At 34.7% G+C, this 21890-nt stretch overlaps 1 protein-coding gene across 2 annotated transcripts in view; it reads left to right on the top strand.

Moving 5' to 3' along the window:
• Positions 1-18502, top strand: part of slco4a1 (solute carrier organic anion transporter family, member 4A1) — a 48054-nt gene extending 29552 nt beyond the window's left edge. For both annotated transcript variants that reach the window (XM_067371367.1, XM_067371366.1), the window contains exons 3-12: positions 880-1252; positions 2756-2846; positions 3638-3759; positions 3854-3965; positions 5468-5622; positions 5732-5984; positions 7271-7433; positions 7774-7949; positions 10230-10443; positions 16650-18502. In XM_067371367.1, coding sequence (XP_067227468.1) covers positions 880-1252; positions 2756-2846; positions 3638-3759; positions 3854-3965; positions 5468-5622; positions 5732-5984; positions 7271-7433; positions 7774-7949; positions 10230-10443; positions 16650-16811 — 1821 coding nt within the window. In that variant the 3' untranslated portion in view covers positions 16812-18502. The remainder of the gene's footprint in view (positions 1-879; positions 1253-2755; positions 2847-3637; positions 3760-3853; positions 3966-5467; positions 5623-5731; positions 5985-7270; positions 7434-7773; positions 7950-10229; positions 10444-16649) is intronic.
• Positions 18503-21890: the final 3388 nt, after the last annotated feature.

Consider the following 21890-nt stretch of genomic DNA (forward strand, 5'->3'; position numbering starts at 1 on the left):
AGAAAACAATGGACTTGTGACAATAATAAGGCCTTCATTTTAAGCTTTCATTTAGTTATGGGGGATTTTTTTGCTAGACAAAGAGCAGGAGAAATACCAAGCGAGTGTCTCAGAGCCAGCAAAAGCTATGAAAGAGTGAGTGTTTATCTCACAGAGTAAGATGCAGCCTGCAGAAATGACATGCACTGGAACTACCTACTGTAGCCAAAGCACAATAAAGTCTGTTAGCCATTTCCAAAGCCCATATTTACAAAATCTCATGAGACCAAATCAATCATTTTGGATCTAACAGCATCAGAAATGTTGTGGTGTTGCTAGAGGAGGAGTACAGTGAGAAGTGCCTGGTTCCCACAGTAAAGTAAAGCTCTTATATAGGGATGTGTGAGTGCTGAAGGTGTGAGGGAGTTGTGCTTTATCAATGCTGTCATGAATTCACACACCTCTGTGTAATTTAATACACAAACTTGAAATGTTACCTTTTCCTCATTCAAGAAAGAAATTCCTGTGCCAAGAAAGGTCAGAGCCATATATTCAAAATTATGGAGTGCATACTAAGTGCTAGAATATTATACATTTGTTGAATTAAATCTAGGGTGTACTAATTTCTGCAATCCTTAATTTAAACAAAATTGGCTAATTTACTTATTTTATAGCTATTAATGACACACATTTCTCAGTGTTTATTATGTATATGTTTAATACATTTTAGTTTTGCCATCTTTCCGTGAATTGTATTAGTGATGATAAAGAAAATAGATCTTTTGTATTTGTCTAGAGGGGGTGTACTTATTCATGCTGTGCATTGTATAAATGTAAAGTTAGTTTGGCATAAAGTATTGGTGCCATATTGCTTATATGTTATTTGTTTTGCCATTGCAGGCAGGACTCATTGCGAGCTCCTACGACATTGCTGCTTGTGTGTGCCTGACCTTCGTGAGCTACTTTGGTGGTACGGGTCATAAGCCTCGATGGCTGGGCTGGGGTGTGCTCATCATGGCACTGGGGTCTCTGGTCTTTTCCCTGCCCCATTTCACCACACCTCCCTATGAGGTGAGAGTACCTGAGCGCATGGGATTGTGCTCGGCCAATCACACAGAGACATGTGTCGGTGAGGAAGGTGGGCTGTCAGCGTATCGTTATGTCTTTATGCTGGGCCAGTTTCTTCATGGGGTCGGGGCAACCCCTTTGTACACCCTCGGGGTCACCTACCTAGATGAGAACGTCAAGTCAAACTACGCTCCTGTATATATTGGTGAGTGTGAGGACGTCATTAAAAACATATAGTGTATACATTTTATTCTGTTTGCCCATTTCCAATGTTTTCACATTTAGATTACATTTTCTGTCATCTGACCTTCACTTCTAGCAAATTATTAAAACACTAATAATTTAACAACACTGTTAAATCTGAGCAAATCTCCAAAGCAATATACATTTTTCATACTGTACATTCTAATGTTGTGATGCCTACATTTTTTTTTCATAAAAAAAAGTTAATTTTCTGTATTTGATTATTTATTTTTTTCATTAATTTAGACAGAATAGTACAGCATTTTATCACTCTAGGGACCTATGATTTAAATATGATCGATACGATTAAAATGGAATTTGGGAAAATCTGGATTAATACATCAAAAGAAGATCTGTACAATTAATCAAAAAGGAACCCTATAAAGAAATTATGACACAAATATATTACTATCATATCGTATAATATACTTCTCGAAGTAATAATGAGAGGAAAACAATTCATTAAAACATTGTTATGGAATGTCCCACAATCAAGAGATTTTACAAAATTACATTACATTTGTGCAGCACTTCATATGAAATGTTTAGTTGTAAATGAAATGTTGTATTTTCATTTGACAATTTTAAAAATTAAGTTGCTAAAGTTTTATGAATTAATTTAATTATAATTTTGATGATGATTTATATTAAATCATAAAACTGAGTTAAGAAAAATTTAGGATTTTGGGACAAATACTGTAAAAGAGATTTCATAGGGCACTATTGTTTTTAAAATTGTAATAAAATTATTAATTAAAGTTTTATTAATTTAGTTGATTAGACATGCTTTTTTATGAAAACGGAAGCATGAAACAGAATCTAAAAGAAAATAAATAAAACAAAATTCATAAAAATTAAAATAGAAAACTGAATTTGGGAAGAAATGACACAGAATTTGGTCAAAAAATGGATTTCATAGGGCCCTAATATTGGTGCATGCCTATTCATTGATTGGACATGATTTTATCAGAGGGTGTGTTTGTCAAAGAGTAGCTGATCTTAAAAGTATTCAAGCAGTCAGATTGATATTCTCAAAAAATAATAATAATAATAATAATAATAAAATACAGCAACATTTGTCTCATAATATACATGGAAAGCACTCAAGAATTGATATTTGCCCTCACTGAACCCTGTAATTTTGTCCCACTCAGGCTTTGACACACCTAGTTATGTTTCTTTTGTCGTTATCAGGGAGCGCCACTAGTTTCCATCTCAGACATCAATAAAACCTCCTTCCATTGTTTTTCTCTCCACCGTCCAGTTATCAAAGGCCATTGAGGACAATCACTACCCTGCTTGCCCCCACTCCAGACAGGCACTTTAAATTCAGACTGCATCTTACTGCACCTCTTGGTTGAGAACACAAAACATGAATTAGTGTGAACACAAACCAGCTTTTATGTGACTCAGAGGGTAGTGCAGACAGCCACAGAGACTTGATGTGCTTCTTGTGTTTTCTCAGGGATCTTCTACACAGCTGCCATTGTAGGACCTGCGGCCGGTTACTTGCTGGGTGGATTCTTCCTCAACATTTACACAGAGATCGACCAAACGTAAGTGGCTAAGTAGTAGTTCACCCAGAAGAGAAATTCATAATTTACTCCTCCTCATGACTTTCTAGTAGAAAAAACAAAAAACAAAACAAAAAATAAAACGGTGATATATATTTATCTTCAGTTTGATATAGCGATGCACCTACATTATATTTTTGGCCAATACTGAAAGGCTGTTAAATATTTTCATGCCATGGCTGATAACTGTTCAGTAACATTAAAAATGTGTATTATTTTGACTAAATAAATGTCTGAAAACTAAAATCAGTCATTTTTAATGCTACAAGTGAATTTAGGCGGTGCAAATTTATAATCTTTATAAATCTTTATATATTTATAATCTAAGTGTAGTGTATGAAAATTGGATATTCATTTTGAAATTTGGAAAAAAAATAGCAGTATTAGTAAATTATTTGTGTTTTTAAAGGGGAGTGAGTGTTACTGTAGATGATTGTAAAGGTGCAAAAAATTAAGTAAATACATATTCAATATTGAGCTACTATCAACTAATATGGTACCAATTTTGTATAGCCCTCATTTGTTGTTAAGATGCGAGATTATATAGGAGACAAGGTGAAGGCGAGCAAAAAAAAAAAAAAAAAAGTTTAGTGAGGGTTAAATTGAAATTAGACTAGGATCAATTTGGACCACCCTATGACTTCCATGATGCAGAATACAAACTGAAATGTGACATAAAAGTAACAAAAATTGATATTTTGATAGTTTGATAGTTGATAGTTTCATTAGCACTAAAACTTTCTAATGATAAATTCCCTCTCTCTCTCCCTCAGGACAAAGCTGACTCCGGAGAATCCACTGTGGGTGGGAGCTTGGTGGATTGGTTTCCTGGCAGGAGGGGCGGCAGCTCTGGTTATCGCTCTGCCTATACTGGGTTATCCACGGCAGCTACCGGGTACTGCCCACCAGCGCGCTTCAAAATAAGTCAGGTGACTGCAGGGCAGTGTAGTGTTGGTGTGAATAACTGTCTCACGCTCTTTATCTGGCAGGCTCTCAGCGATATGTGGCCATGCGTGTCTCAGAGGCCCACCAGCTGAAGGATGGCAGTCAGGTCACTGCATCTGATCCTCAGTTTGGAAAAACAGTAAAGGACATGCCCAGGTATGAACACATGACCGGACTGAGGAAGTGAGCTAAAAAGTGGTGTCCTCTGCTAGTTTTTTAATCGTATTGAGAGCCATAGCAAATTTCACCAGCTTTTAACATGCACATACTGCCGTGTTTATATTTAGAAACTTGGTTGATGGGAAGGAGCTGAGGCTGTAGTTTCCTAGTTTGCAGAGTTCAGCGAATTCAGATGGTTGATGGGTCCCTAGATGATTTTCTTAAGATTGAGGATTAGCACTTTTTCAAATTAGCACTTTTCACTGACACTTTATTCTCACAGATCCAACAAACTGCCACATACAAGTTATTGGGTTGTCGTTTTTCATTTGGTTTGCTAGTTTTTATTTGGCCACAAGTTTCCTCTAGACATCATTAAACCTCCTTCAGTTCTTTTCTTGTCCTTTATACAGTTTTCAAAGGCCACGGAAGACAGTTGCTGCATTTCACCGATGGGTCTTTCAAAAGAAAAAAGCACAAGTCAGTGCTGTCGATTGATGCTGCTGTAGGTTATCCATAAATGGTCATCCATAGAACTGAAATGATGTAATAGTTGGCCAAAAGATGTCACATGAACATGCATATTGTGACATTTAAAGGATTAGTTCACTTGAAATGAAAATTAGCCCAAGCTTTACTCACCCTGTATCCATCCTATATGACTTTCTTCTTTCTGATGAACACAATATCCTGATGCATCAGATCTTTATAATGGCAGTGAACAGGAGTCACAATATGAGATGAAGAAAGTGTCTCCATCCACATCCATGCATCATAAACATATTCCACACGGCTCTGGGGGTTAATAAAGGCCTTCTGAAGCGAAGCGATGCGTGATGAAAGTGATGAATTAAATATCTATTTTCCACCAGACCGCCTTCTGTATTCACGTTATTCTGCGTCACATCAGTTACACTTTTTCCGTGAGTTGAATAGGGAAGCCGCAGGACGTAGCGTAAGCTTTGTGAACTGCGAGAGTTTTACACTTTCGGTGATCCTCCTAGCAGCACGAAAAACAAAACTTTTATTCTTAATGTCAACGTGTTATAAACAGAAAGCAAGCAGAGAGCGCTCCCATTACAGATCTGTCGTCACATCATTGAGCTCATGGAGAATATCTTATTTATCATGTTTACAACGTTGGTTATAATTAAAGAATTCATAAGACTGTGATTTTTAGATTCTGACCAAATCAAAAAAGGTATGCATTTGTTAAAAAGGTGCAATGAAGTATAAAAAGGCAATAAAAAGGTGCAATATTTTCATCTTACTGACAAACTGTCTCATCAGCCAGACATGAAATTACTTGTGAAACTTGAACTGGAGTAACCCCTGCTTCAGGGTCTATTTTAAGTAACAGAGTATCTCTTTTCAATATTATGCAGATGACACTCATCTCACTGAAGTCCAGTTGTTTCATATTTCTATTCCATTCCCCCTTGCTCTACTTATAAAATTCATCTATAAATGTAGTCATTTTCATCTCTTTTTTTCTACAGGTCAATGCTGTTTCTTTTAAAGAACCCTACGTTCATCTTTCTGTGTCTTGCTGGTGCCACAGAGGCCACGCTCATAGCTGGGATGTCCACGTTTGGCCCCAAATTTCTGGAGTCTCAGTTTAGTCTGAGTGCTTCAGAAGCAGCAACCTGGTTTGGTAAAGATCAAACTCAATGCCATACCCTTTTGCTCAAATTTTGCTCTTATACGGTTTAACAAACATCTACATACTTTGAACTGTTTTTATCTCCATCTTCCCGTTCCAGGGTATATGGTGGTACCAGCGGGTGGAGGTGGCACCTTCCTGGGCGGCTTCATTGTGAAGAAGCTGAACCTTCGTTGCCGTGGGATCATCCGTTTTTGCATGCTGTGTGCAGTGGTCAGCCTGATGGCTATCTTCATATTTTTGGTACACTGTCCTAATGTGCCCATGGCAGGAGTAACTGCCCCGTACTACAGCAACTTCACACACAACCACTACAGCGCCCCCTACCGGCAGACAGACGTCCACAACAGCAGGTACTGAACTCATTACAGAACTGCAAACAATATAAACTGCAATAAAGACCCTCAATATTTGTATTTATTACAGCAAGAGGTCAAAACCATACCTCATCAGTTTGAGATTGCTGATTTAAAATAAATAATAAACTACTTCATGCTTATTCAGCACATTTATTATTTAATGTAAAACTGCACCCTGTCCCGCTCCTCCTTAGTCCTGCTTTCCTGTCTGTGATCTACTGTCCTATAAAGTGAAGAGGGGGAAATAAATTAATTGATAAATATCTTTCTTAAATAAGCATTTATTTTTTCCTCCCTCAATACCGGGAAATGCCACAGAGACAGGAGGTCTGGAGGTTTTGTCGTGATTTATTCAGTGCATGTTTTATCAATAAAGATCACGGGATGGACATAATAATTGATAATACGATAAAAATGTTAAACAGACTTTTTTGTTTCTTAGAAAAGAAAAAACAAAAAGAATTCTGTCTGTATGATATTAATAATGACTAAACAGTGAAATAAAATTAGTTAACTTTCTAATCACCTATAGGCAGGGCTGCATGATAAATCGTATCTTAATCATGATGATGATTTCTGCTTCTCTAAATTAAGTATAAACGTAATCGTCTGTGATATTTGCCCACTGGTTATTTATCCTGAAAACTTTGGCATTGGCAAAAAAACTTAAAGACCTTAAATATACCAAGACTTTGTACTCATATTACTGTGAATGGGAGAAAGTGCCACATGCATTATGGCAGCTTAAGTCCCTCCTGCTAAATAAAAGAGTCAGTATTTCGCTCAAATGAAGTAGTGTAATACAGGCAGTCATTTTCACTGTTTGCTGAGACTAAACATGAATCTCGGCTATATTGTTTGCGATTATGGTTGCTGAATAAATGCATATGCCCCAGTACAAAATCATTTTTTTGTTATTTTAATAGAAAAACTTTGGACTTGTTGTAGTTAATATTAGGAATTTCACAGGATTAGCTTTTTAGAGAAGATTCTTGTATCAGTTTTCATAATGTACAGTAAAGAGTGTTCATTTACATGACAAATATAATACATCAGGAAACTAGGTGAGGAAAAAAAAATCTAAAATGATTATAATTTTTAGCAAAATAATCATAATTGTCATAACTGTTAACTATTATCATGCAGCCCTGCCTGGATCTATTAATCTTTTCAAATCAAGGGTTATCCTGAGCAGGAACAAGGGGATTGACTGACCGTGTTTTATTGACTGGTTGAGATTAAACAAAATGTAAAACTAGAAACTGTCTCTCTCCCTTCAGCTCCTCAGATCTGGGCAATCTGACCGTAAGCTGTAACATTGGATGCCACTGTGTTGAGCAGTTGTTTAACCCCGTGTGTGGTGCGGATGGAGTGATGTATTTCTCTCCCTGCCACGCCGGCTGCAGCTCCCTCAACCACACGTACAGCCCCAGAGGCAGAAAGGTACACAAACCTCACGTTCTCACTCTCTCTGTGTCACGTACATGCATTTAACAGCACGATCAGTCAGTTAACTCCACATAACTGCATACATTTTGTCAGGTAATTGTCTTGAGGTTGTACTTTGTGAGTTTACTAAAATGATACTAATCTGAAGTATTAAAATTTGGCTGCAAAAGTGTTTTTTAATCTTAGATAAAAATTTGTTACAATAACTAGAAGAAAAAAAGTATACTTAGAGTTTACAGATAAGTGGATCTCAGATGAAAAATGTGAATAAAAACGAGTCTTGTTCTTGATTATGAATTTCTCCCTGTTGGTGTGTGTGTTTACCCATTTATAGGTGTTCTCCAGCTGCAGCTGTGTGCTAGGGAATATATCATGGGGAGAACAAGGTTTTGCTGAAGAAGGGAGGTGTGTGTCATCCTGCAATCACATGCCAGCCTTCCTCATCTTCCTCTTCGTCATCATCTTCTTCACTTTCCTCTGCAGCATCCCTGCACTTACTGCCACACTCAGGTATGACCACTGCATATATACCACTGTTCAGACAGATTTTTTGTAAGAAATACTTTTATTCATCAAGGATGCATTGAATGTTCCTATTTCAAATAAATGCAGTTATTTTGAATTTTTCTATTCATCAAATAATCCCGAAGTATATACTGTATGTATATATATATATATATATATATATATATATATATATATATATATATATATATATATGTATATATAAAATATATATATATGTATATATAAAATATATATATATATATATATATATATATATATATATATATATATATATATATATATATATATATATATATATATATATATATATATATATAAAATATGATTATGATATATATATATATAAAATGTATATATCACACACACTGTTGCAAGTGATAAATAAGTAAAAATTTAGTACAACAAACATTCAGATTTTAGTTTTTCTAAGAAAATTTGTTTAAAATTTGTTTAAAAATGTTTGTTTATTTATTTATCCATGTCTTTTTAGATAACTGGTATCAATCTCAGACAAAATAATTTGCCAGATCTATGGAAACCCTACTTAGACGATGTTCCACATTATTAAGCAAGTCACAGTTCTCATGCAATATGGGGAGGAAGAAAGATCTTTCTGAAGATGAAGAGCATGAAATGGTGCAATGTTGTGCAAAAGGCATGAAAACAACTAATATTGTGTGAAACTGAATGGAGATTATCGAATTATCATAAGATTTGTGAGTAATTTAGAGCACAGCAGAACTCGGTCAGATAAAGGCTTATTAATGAAAGTTCCTGTCAAAAAGTAATTGCATTAAAAGGGCATCTATAAAAAAGCCAGTGTTGAGCAGCAAACAGGTATTTGAAGCTGCTGGTGTCTCTGGAGTCTCAAGAAGCTCACCATGCAGGCTGGCAGTTGTGCGTAAAGATGCATTTCAGACACCACTAACCAAACCTCACAAAGAGAAACATTTACAGTGGGTGTAGAAATACATGAAGACTCATTTTTAAATAGTTTTATTCACTGACTAATGCCGTAATACAATGGATGGTCTAAATGGATGGATTTCTGGATGGTTGGTGAATGGCTCCACGTTCCAATAAGACTGTGACGTCAGCAAGGAGCTGGTGGGTGATGATTTGGGCTGGAATACTGGGAAGTGAGATGGAGGGTATTAAAATGACTTTTGCAAGATATGTGGAGTTCATAACTGGACATTTTCAGCTATGATATAAAAAGGAGGATAGTGCATAGTAGAATGCACTATTGTACAATGCACTATGCACTATCCCATGCTGCAAAAAAACACCACAGCAATAAAACTGTTTGAAAATGTATTTCTACACCCACTGTAAATGTTTCTCTTTGTGAGGTTTGGTTCGGAGTGGCTAAAATGAGTTCTGCTAATCACTCACAAATCCTATGATAATTTGATAATCTCCATTCAGTTTTCACACAATATTAGTTGTTTTCATGCCTTTTGCACAACATTGCACCATTTCATGCTCTTCATCTTCAGAAAGATCTTTCTTCCGCCCCATATTGCATGAGAACTGTGACTTGCTTAATAATGTGGAACATCCTCTAAGTAGGGTTTCCATAGATCTGGCAAATTATTTTGTCTGAGATTGATACCAGTTATCTAAAAAGACATGGATAAACAAACAAACAAACATTTTCTTAGAAAAACTAAAATTTGAAAGTTTATTATATATATATATATATATATATATATATATATCACGGTTTAATATGAAACCGTACAGCACAACTGTTTTCAACATTTCTAATAATATTTCTAAATGTTTCTTGAACATCAAATCATCATATCAGAATGATTTCTGAAGGATCATGTGACACTGAAGACTGGAGTAATGATGCTCAGCTTTGCCATCACAGACATAAATTACATTTTAAATTATATTCTCATAGAAAACAGTTTAATACAATTTCACAATATTACTGTTTTTACTTTATTTTTGATCAAATAGATGCAACCTTGATGAGCATAAGAGACTTTTCAAAAACAAAAATTCTGTTGGCCCCAAATGTTTAAACAGTAGTGTAGATTAAAAATGCTAAATAAACATGATGAGGTCATGTGACAATTGAGAATACTACTGTTTCAAATGTATTGTGCAACAATACCTACTCTTTCACTTTACATGAAACATTTTAGTTAGTAGTGAGCTAGTTTTTCATTCCAAATAGGATCTCTAATGGTGCACATTATAATCTAGATGTTTGCCATTATAGCCTACTGTAACTGTGTTCTCCTGCAGGTGTGTTCCTGACACTCAGAGATCGTTTGGACTTGGAATCCAGTGGATCGTGGTAAGGACTCTCGGTGGGATCCCAGGCCCCATAGCGTTCGGCTCAGTGATTGACATCTCCTGTCTGCTGTGGGAGGAGCAGTGTGGGGAATACGGCTCTTGTTACCTGTACCACAACTCAGCCATGAGCCAGTACTCGCTCATTGCAGGCATCATCTACAAGGTAGAGAAAAACACGCTTGAATATATGTGGAAATTAGGAAAAGGTTCCCTGAGAAACCAATGCTGACTCATTCCACATTAAATACACTTTAGCTCGTATGAAACTATTGAAACAGACTTTTCAGTGTACCACAGGAGGCTATTTATTTTGCAGCACTAAATGGCCTCCGGTGGTACATTGACGGGATAAAAAGTTTTGTAAAAGCTAAAGTTTGACACATTAGCTGGTCCCCTTCTTGATGCGTTATACTTTGGCTTTTACAAAACTCTTGGTTACGGAAGCCATGAATCACATGGTGGGGGGAAAAAAGAAAACGTATCTCGTGACTTCAACATAATAACTCGTTATATCGAGATATTAAGTCATTATTTAAACATATCATGTTATTTTGACATAACTCATTATTTCAAGATATTAAGTAGTTATTTCAACATAATATCTCATTATTTCCACATATCTCGTTATTTCAACATATCTCGTTATTTCCACATAACTCGCTATTTCAACATAATATCTCGTTATTTCCACATAACTCGCTATTTCAACATAATATCTCGTTATTTCAACATAATATCTAGTTATTTCAACATAATATCTCGTTATTTCAACATAATATCTCGTTATTTCAACATAATATCTCATTATTTCCACATATCTCGTTATTTCAACATAATATCTCATTATTTCCACATATCTCGTTATTTCAACATATCTCGTTATTTCCACATAACTCGCTATTTCAACATAATATCTCGTTATTTCCACATAACTCGCTATTTCAACATAATATCTCGTTATTTCAACATAATATCTCGTTATTTCAACATAATATCTCGTTATTTCAACATAATATCTCGTTATTTCAACATAATATCTCATTATTTCCACATATCTCGTTATTTCAACATATCTCGTTATTTCCACATAACTCGCTATTTCAACATAATATCTCGTTATTTCAACATAATATCTCGTTATTTCAACATAATATCTTGTTATTTCAACATAATAACTCGCTATTTCAACATAATATCTCGTTATTTCAACATAATATCTCGTTATTTCAACATAATATCTCGTTATTTCAACATAATATCTCATTATTTCCACATATCTCGTTATTTCAACATAATATCTCGTTATTTCAACATAATATCTCGTTATTTCAACATAATAACTCGCTATTTCAACATAATAACTCGCTATTTCAACATAATATCTCGTTATTTCAACATAATATCTCGTTATTTCAACATAATAACTCGCTATTTCAACATAATATCTCGTTATTTCAACATAATATCTCGTTATTTCAACATAATATCTCGTTATTTCAACATAATATCTCATTATTTCCACATATCTCGTTATTTCAACATAACTCGTTATTTCAACATAATAACTCGTTATTTCAACATAATATCTCGTTATTTCCACATATCTCGTTATTTCAACATAACTCGCTATTTCAACATAACTCGCTATTTCAACATATCTCGTTATTTCAACATAATATCTCGTTATTTCAACATAATATCTTGTTATTTCCACATAACTCGTTATTACGACATATCTCATTATTTCCACATTGCTCGTTATTTCAACATAACTCGTTATTTCAACATAATATCTCGTTACTTCAACATAATATCTCGTTATTTCAACATAATGGGCCCTATCTTGCACCCAGCGCAATTGACTTTGTACACCGACGCATGTGTCATTCCTATTTTGCACCCGCGCAAAGCGCGCTTTTCCCTCCACAGAAGCACGTCGCTAAACTAGTGAATGAACTTGCGCTCCCTGGGCGGTTCAGCGCAAAAAAGGAGGCGTGTTCCGGCGCAAACAATCCCTGGTGCTATTTTGCTGTTCCATTAAACAGTTGCGCCACTGACCAGAAAAAACCTAGTCTAAAGTCAGTGGCGCGTTGCGCATTGTTCATTATGCTATTTTAAGGGCGCATGCTTGACCATAATGTATAGCTGCACAACGCGCATACACTTTGCTCATGTAATCTACACAGATGCAACAGTTATTTTTGCAAATCATATGTTACACTAAAAAATATTAACACATGAGATGACGGAAATCATTGTGGTGTGCCACGAAGATGTGAAAAAACCTGTTTAACCGACGCTATTTTGGGTGGGTTTCTCCCATCCCCATACAACACAACTTCTCTGTCTTTCACTGCTCTTACAAGAACATCAGTCTCCTCGGCTGTGAACCGCTCCTGGCGTGCGCCTGGTAAATACGCCATAATAATAGCAATCCATAATGGAACTTGCGCACCTGCTTTTAAAGGGAATGTTGGATGACGCTCTGATTGGTTTATTTCACATTACGCCCAAACCACACCTATGAATAATGAAGCTACTTCAGACCAACCCATTTTAGATTTGCGCCGGGCGCAAGAGCCATTTATCCCGCCGGGAAAATAGCAACAGCGCCGAGACCCGCCCACAAAGTTTCTTGCGCTTTGCGCTTTGACACTTGCGTTTCAGATCGTTAAAAGAGGGCCCAATATCTCGTTATTTCCACATATCTCGTTATTACAACATAATATCTCGTTATTTCAACATAATATCTCGTTATTTCAACATATCTCATTATTTCAACATAATATCTCGTTACTTCAACATAATATCTCGTTATTACAACATAATATCTCATTATTTCCACATATCTCGTTATTTCAACATAATATCTCGTTATTTCAACATATCTCATTATTTCAACATAATATCTCGTTACTTCAACATAATATCTCGTTATTACAACATAATATCTCATTATTTCCACATATCTCGTTATTTCAACATAATATCTCGTTATTTCAACATATCTCATTATTTCAACATAATATCTCGTTACTTCAACATAATATCTCGTTATTACAACATAATATCTCATTATTTCCACATATCTCGTTATTTCAACATAATATCTCGTTATTTCAACATATCTCATTATTTCAACATAATATCTCGTTACTTCAACATAATATCTCGTTATTACAACATAATATCTCATTATTTCCACATATCTCGTTATTTCAACATAATATCTCGTTATTTCAACATATCTCATTATTTCAACATAATATCTCGTTACTTCAACATAATATCTCGTTATTACAACATAATATCTCATTATTTCCACATATCTCGTTATTTCAACATAATATCTCGTTATTTCAACATATCTCATTATTTCAACATAATATCTCGTTATTTCAACATATCTCATTATTTCAACATAATATCTCGTTATTTCAACATATCTCATTATTTCAACATAATATCTCGTTACTTCAACATAATATCTCGTTATTACAACATAATATCTCATTATTTCCACATATCTCGTTATTTCAACATAATATCTCGTTATTTCAACATATCTCATTATTTCAACATAATATCTCGTTACTTCAACATAATATCTCGTTATTACAACATAATATCTCGTTATTTCAACATAATATCTCGTTACTTCAACATAATATCTCGTTACTTCAACATAATATCTCATTATTACAACATAATATCTCGTTATTTCAACATATCTCATTATTTCAACATAATATCTCGTTACTTCAACATAATATCTCGTTATTACAACATAATATCTCGTTATTTCAACATATCTCATTATTTCAACATAATATCTCGTTACTTCAACATAATATCTCATTATTACAACATAATATCTCGTTATTTCAACATATCTCATTATTTCAACATAATATCTCGTTACTTCAACATAACTCGTTATTTCAACATAACTCGTTATTGCAACATAATATCTCGTTATTGCAACATAATATCTCGTTATTTTCACATATCGTTATTTCAACATAATATCTCATTATTTCCACATATCTTGTTATTTCAACATATCTCATTATTTCAACATATCTCGTTATTTCAACATAATATCTCGTTATTTCAACATAATATAGATATGTTGAAATAACGATATGTGAAAATAATGAGATATTATTTTGAAATAATGAGATATTATGTTGAAATAACGAGATATTATGTTGAAATAATGAGATATGTTAAAATAACGATATGTGAAAATGAGATATTATTTCAACATAATATTTCATTATTTCAACATAATATCTCATTATTTCCACATATCTTGTTATTTCAACATAATATCTCGTTATTTCAACATAACTCGTTATTTCAACATAATATCTCATTATTTCCAGGTACCCGCATGCCGACTTAATATATCAAAATAACGAAATATTATGCTGAAATAACAAGATAAGTTTTCTTTTCCCCCCACCATGCGGTCCAGGGCTTCCGTACTTGGTCTTGTCAGTGTACCACCAGAGGCCATTTAGTCTTAGAACAATGCAAAATGCATTTTCACTCGTGGTCTAATTTAATACAAATGTTTTCGAATAGTTACAAATTATATCATCAGCTTAACAATTTGAGTAAAAGGTTGATTTGAAAAATTAACATAAATGCCATAATATCTTAATATTTGATTTGTCACCATTTTTGTGACCTAGAAGTGATCTAGAAAAAAATGTTTAATTTAAAATTTAATTCTATAAAATATATATGCAGTAAACTACCATTCAGATAGAAGTGATAGAAGTGTCATATATATATATATATATATATATATATATATATAATTAGTGCTGGGCAACGATTAAATATTTTAATCGCGATTAATCGCAGCATGTGCAAAATTCAATAATGAAATCAAAAGTAGTGTATTGCGTAATTTTATTCTTTCAAAGTACTGCTGTATGAACAAAAGTGCAATAGAGAATACGAACCGACGTCACGCCTCGTTGCATGCCGGAGCGGAGCCGCCATTTTGACAGTGTCGCCCTCTATTACTCGTACTGAAATTAATACGGATTCTTGCTTACCTTTTGTTTTGTTTCTCCCATTAAGTGGAACGTTAACACTTTTAATGGTATTGTTTGCATGGAATAGAAGCTATTTTATCGCATCGCATGATCATTTTATTTATTTTTTCACTGAAGTTTTGTAGGATTTCTTTTACAGTGTTGATCTGTTTACCGTGTCGCACGCTGGACGCTCACTGCTGCTTCAGCCATCGTATGAATATCATCGTATGAATATCCAAATAAATCTATGTAATTAACACACTGAGAAAAGTCGATTCATTTATTTGTTGGAAACGTTTAAATGATGCTTAAACGAGCATATTGAGTAGGCCTACAACTGTTGTCATTGTAATTCCCCTTTTCCATGATCATAGATGAGGAGAATCAGAGATTATGGGTCAAATTCAGCGGACAGACGGACACGAACACACTGTATTTTTATATTTATTTTAACAAATGACAACCACACTAAGCTACCTTTATAAAACCGTTATGAAGAAAATGTATAAAATGGTTACATTTTAAGTGATACTGAAAGTTTATATTTTGGTGTCATCCGTTTTTCTGCATGTGCTTTATTTGTAAATAGAATTTGGTATCTTTAATATCAGTCTAAGTGCATTAAGCGTTTTCTTGAGATGACATGAGAGGAAACCGTTTAAGATATAAACATGTTGCATTCATATTTTGGGCTCATTTGCGTATCTCCACACAGTATGCTTTAATAAACATGTACAGAATTGTTGGTCACATGAAGCGTTTGTTAAGCATTTGAAAGTCCCCGTCAAGTTCTGCTAATTCACGAGCGCAGTGAGAGTCAGACTCGCAAAGGTAATGTTAATTATTAAACCAAACGAAATCAAAACGTTCAAAAACACTTAGCAATGTGATTCTTTTATTGAGTGATAAGCAGTGGGTACCTTTTTCCATTTTTCTGTCCGCACCAGATATTTTCTTTTTCGCGCTGTAGCTCTTTAGGCACACAACAAATGCTTTCATTGGTTGAGACGTGTGATGACGCTCATCCCAAGCAGCCAGTAGCCTACTGATAAACATCCCGCCCCTCCTGTGACCCATGGTTTGTGTTGTATTCGGTTGTAGTCTATCTATGTGTATTTAGACGCAGTGAGCAACGGACTTTCAAAATAAAAAGTACGTTAACGCGCGATAAACTAATTGTCGGCGTTAATTAATTAATGCGTTAACGCGATAAAAACGCGTTAACTTGCCCAGCCCTAATATATATGACTCCAGTCTTCAGTGTCAACTGATTGTTCAGAAATCATTCAGTCTAATTGTTCTCTTTTTGTCACAGGTTTTAGGCACTTTCTTCTTCTTGCTGGCTGCCCTGCTGTACAAACCACCCCCCGAGTCTCCTCAGAGCAGCTGTGAGAGCACAGATGTGGGAGGAGACAGAGACCTGCCAATCAAAGACCTCCCCCCCGAGATCATCTCCAACCCGCACGCCAAATTATGACCTCAGTCTTCAAATACACTGACACCTCACCTCAAATTGTGCATATATGCGTCTGTGTGTGTGTGTGTGTGTGTGTAAGGTCACCATCACTGTTCACTGTGCCCCGTCCCTCCGGCTGTACATTCCCAACATGCATCTGTGATATATTCTCATATACTCTCATTGCTCACCAGCCTAAAACTCCCAAGAACTAAAAGCATCTATATCACAATGAAAGACCAAAGGTCAGAGGTGAAATCAGAGCATACAGTATGAGTTACATAAACAGAACCTATCAAAAGCAAACATAATCTTAATTTGAGAATAGATTATGCATTCAAACTAATATTTCTATCATTTAAATGAAAAAATCTGAGCATTTTTGCACGGAAAAAGCCATAAACAATATATAAAAAAGAGCACTCAATACAAATGTAACGGAAAGAGAGAAATACAGTAATGTAACTGTGGAGAAATTATGACTAAAAGTGTTATTCTATGTATAAAAGATGTTGTATTCAAATGTATTCAAACTGACAATTAGTTACAAACTGTGCCTTTAAAGAGTTTTGCATAATTCAGCACAGTTAGAAATAGATATTGCAGAAAAAAACGTTATACATTGAAATGCCATACTCACAAACTCTCTAAACTGCACTTTAAAGCTCACTTCACCAATGGAAATATACATGCCAACCATTTACAGTAGTGGCTGTTAAGCCAAGTTTTGTCCTGCAACACCATATTACACAGTTCTAGTCCACAGTCTGATACCATCTAAAAGCATGTAAGACTTGTGATTCTTGTATTCATAAAATTCTGAGTATTTTTAACATTTTAAAATGTGCCAAAATCCTGAAGCTCAGGACAGAGAGGCTTCAAGGTGTGAGGTCACATAGAGATGAAGAGGGAGCAGGTTTACAAAATGATCTTTTTGCAACTGTATGCCATGTTGTGAAATACCCCGAGACGGGATATTCCTGAAAAGCACTTCGCTTCGAGATTACACTGAAAATTATTCTTGCACTGATTGTCAGCCACGTTTAGGATGACATGTTGTCAAACATTATAAGACAGTTTCTTGGTTCTTCATAAAATAACAGCATGCTGCATTTCTTTTTGTATGTAGCAAGAGTTTTTTGTTTTTTTCCTGGTTGAACATTGAAGTACCCCAAGTGGCTTAAATCCAAATATAAGGAGCATAACTAATATAACTAAAATCTACTTCATAAACCTAATTTGTGTATATCAAGTGCTACTAAAGACACCTGACCAATGATACTTTATGTTGAGGTTTTTATTTATTATTAAATGCATTTGTTAGGATTTTCTCACGTTGTATCAGAACTCTCAAAAGTCAATTATTATTATGTTTTTCTTTCCCTGATGTGATGGATTTTGATGGATTCCATCGATTCTCTGATGGCAAACCCTGAATGACAGAAATTGAAGATTTGCACAATGAAACTAAATGCAACAGCAAAGAGTAACGTGATGTTTGTATTTGAATTTCTGTTGGTTTGTGTGTATTTTTTATCCCAAGGACTGAAAGAAAGATGTCTTGTGAATGGGCCTGCTTTTGTCTTCATTGATATTTATTTGTGATTTTTTTTAACCACTGTGTTTCTAATCACTTGCAATGAAATTAGTTTTTTGGTACTTTCTTTGTCAAGTAATATTTTTATGCTGAAGTTTCGATAAAAGTTTTGAGTAACAACCCAAATACGAAAAGAAAAAAAAAAACCTGTCATTCTATTTTTGTATGTTCACACACACACACACACACACACACACACACACACACAGATTCTATGCAAAGAGTTGCACGAATTTTCACAAATGTTGATGATTAGTGACCCAGAAATCTGAAAGTGCTTCTTTGTTTCAAAACTCCCAAAACAAATGCATGAAAATACTAAGATCCATTTTAAAATCCTAAAAACAATATTTCAAGTTTTAAATTTAGTTTTATTTTCCTTCATCTTTTTAACTACCCAGTATGGAAAGCGTGTGTAATGGAGGCTAGAAGAGCTGTGCCGGTATGATAGGAATAAAAAATTATTAATCTAGTCAAACGCAAATGAATACATTTGTAAAATTAAAGATTACACAAAGTGGATTGAACATAATGAAAACACAAAATGCCCAAGAATTCTGTTTGCTCATTTAAACAAATAAAATCGAACAAACAGCAAAAATCCCTTTGGAGTGCACTCGCATGCGTCTGCTCATTGTATTATATGTTGGTACCACTAGATGTCCCTGGCTGCAGACTGTTGTTCTTTTAGCTTGCCAACTGAAACGACTGACAAGAGGCCATTTTTAGAAAAAGAAAAGAAAAAAAAAAAGTAATAACACTGATAAAGACACTTTAACATCATGCTCTGAAGATATGTTCAAATAAGGATTTCTGCTGGAAATGTCATGTGAAATGTCACAGGATGCGTCTGGAAGTTTCTCTTTAGATTAGCAAATCTACAAGTATATCTTTCAGTAATTTGAGTGGTAAAACATAAATGAAAATGTTAAAGCTAAAGATAAGAATTTAGAGTGGAATATATATATATATATATATATATACACACACTACCAGACAAAAGCCTGGAATCGGTAAGATTTTTAATGTTTTTAAACCTGTTTTTCTCAAAATTCCCTTTCTGAAAATCACAGCGATCAGCCGAATTCAGATAACATTAACTTTTGTTACAGACAAGCTATGAAAGAAGTAAAAACGGATTTGGAAATGACTCGAATCCAGATTTCATAACATATGATAGGTAAAACTTGACCATGTGAAGATCACATCACATATATGAAGCCCATTTCTGCGACACAAGAAAAAAAACTTTTCTTAATTATGATATAAAAAGTCAGAATTGACATACCAAGTTATATGAGAAATCGAGATTATGACATACTAAGTCATAATTATGGGAAGAGAAGTTGAAATTACGAAATAAAAAGTCATTATGACATAGAAAGTCATCCTTTTGATTTTTTTTTTTTTTTATCTTATAGGTTAAATGTTTCCTTATAATTTCGACTTTTTGTCATAATTCTGACATAAATTGTCAAAATTATGACTTATTAGTATATCAAAATTTGCTTTTTAATTTCTTATTTTGACTGTCATAATTTTGACTTTTCATCTCATAAATATGACTGTAGTATGTCATAACAAGTTATGATTTTTATGTTGCAGAAATGGGCTTCCATAGCCTACTATTAATAATTAAAGTATTTTTTTTTTGTTGTTGCATTAATACATATTATACAGTAATTTATACAGTAAATTTGCAGGCGATGTCAAATAAGATAGAGAGGTTTTTGTGGCAGAGGAGAAAAGATTTAAAAAGTGAAAAAGCGTATTTATATTAGCAATACAGACCAAACAGGCTGGAAAGGCAGTGCTTGAACTGACATTTACATCCTAATGAACGAATGGCATTACGTGAGGTCACGATGCACTGGGAGCGAGTCAGAAGACATGGCTGTTCTTCATGGATCATCTTACTGTAAAATAAGATTAGTTTACCGTGACATGATATGTCTGCAGAAAAGAACCTCATGAATCTTAGCTGAATAATAAATGAGGGTTGTCATTACAGCTCAGCAAAATATTAAACACAGGTGGATTTCAATCTCTGACTCCACAACCACAATATCCTCACAATGCAGGAAATATTGTTGTAATCGCTTCTAAATAAGAGGCTTACTGCTTCTCGGCAGCTATAGAAGGGTGGGGTGAGCTTTTTTTACATACACGACACACACAATACACTAGATTACATTAGAACACTTTAAACAGTAATACAGATTGTTTCAAAGCAGCTTTACAGTGATGACAAGAAAATGATTCAGTGATGCAAACAGAGTTCATTTCAGCTGTACAGCAGCTCTGAAAGATTGTTCAGCTCAAGTCAGTTCTGTTGTGGAGATGATCAGTTGGTTAATTGGTTCATTTCTTCTATAAAGCAGTTCTGGAGAAAACAGTGCTGTCACCTTCAGCTCAGTTCAGTTCTCATCTAATAGTGTCAGTGCAGTAAAATTAATAGTATTGCTAAATATTAAGCGGCCCCAACTGAGCAAGCCAGAAGTGACAGAATGGAGAAAAACCTTGAGAGAAACCAGGCCCAGTTCTCCTCTGGCCAATGAATGAACGCCACGTAATTATGATTCAGGCTGCACTACAAGGTAGCATTCAAATATTTAATCTAGATAGATAGATTTCAAAATTATCCCCGAGCCCAGTGGTGAATACGACTTGAGAGAAGCATGTGAAGACAGTACCCACCCTCCAAACCAGTTCAGCACAAACTTACTGCTAAACAATGTTACAACAAATACTAATGCACATACATACTGGATTGTATAGGTCATGATGATTCAGGCATCTTGGCATGATAGTGCGCAAATATTTCTGCCCGTTTTCGCTCGTGTGATCGTGATCCTCTGCTTTCCCACTAAGCCAAAGCAGCCTTGTGTACAGTGTATGGCACTGAGCAATTACTTTAAGCTAATAAAAGAAAAATACAGAACTTTTCTGGTGTTATTTTTTGATTGGTTGGCATTCTACAGCCTTTCATAAAACTCTTCAACGCACAGTCCACATCAATTTTTCAATCAATGCACATTCGTAAAACCCCTGCTCTGTCTTACCTGAGAGGCACAGACACTGGGTGGCTCTATTACATCTGTTTAATTTATATGCTTAGCATCACTGCTCAAGGCACACATTTAATAAAGACCAATCCATTAATTTAATGCACACACTCATCATTAATGATGTAGGCATGTGTACTCAGTATTTGCTAATTAATCTTCCCTCGGGTGGGATTACGGCGCAGTCTTCGTCTGCAGGTCTGTGTGTGTGTGTGTGTGTGTGTGTGTGTGTGTGCATTATTTGAATACTTGCCTGCAACCATCACTGGATGATTTGATTCTATCACTGACAATCCACTGGATGAATTTCATGATGTCTGAATTGGGTGAAACTATTTCCTGTGCTTAACGACAGGATACACAATAAGACTGAGCCTGTTGAATATACTTTTTTTTTGTCATTTTGGAAAATTTGTCCTGGACTCAGCCATCTACAGT

Source organism: Chanodichthys erythropterus, chromosome 20, assembly GCF_024489055.1.
Source record: "Chanodichthys erythropterus isolate Z2021 chromosome 20, ASM2448905v1, whole genome shotgun sequence".
NCBI lineage: Eukaryota > Metazoa > Chordata > Actinopteri > Cypriniformes > Xenocyprididae > Chanodichthys > Chanodichthys erythropterus.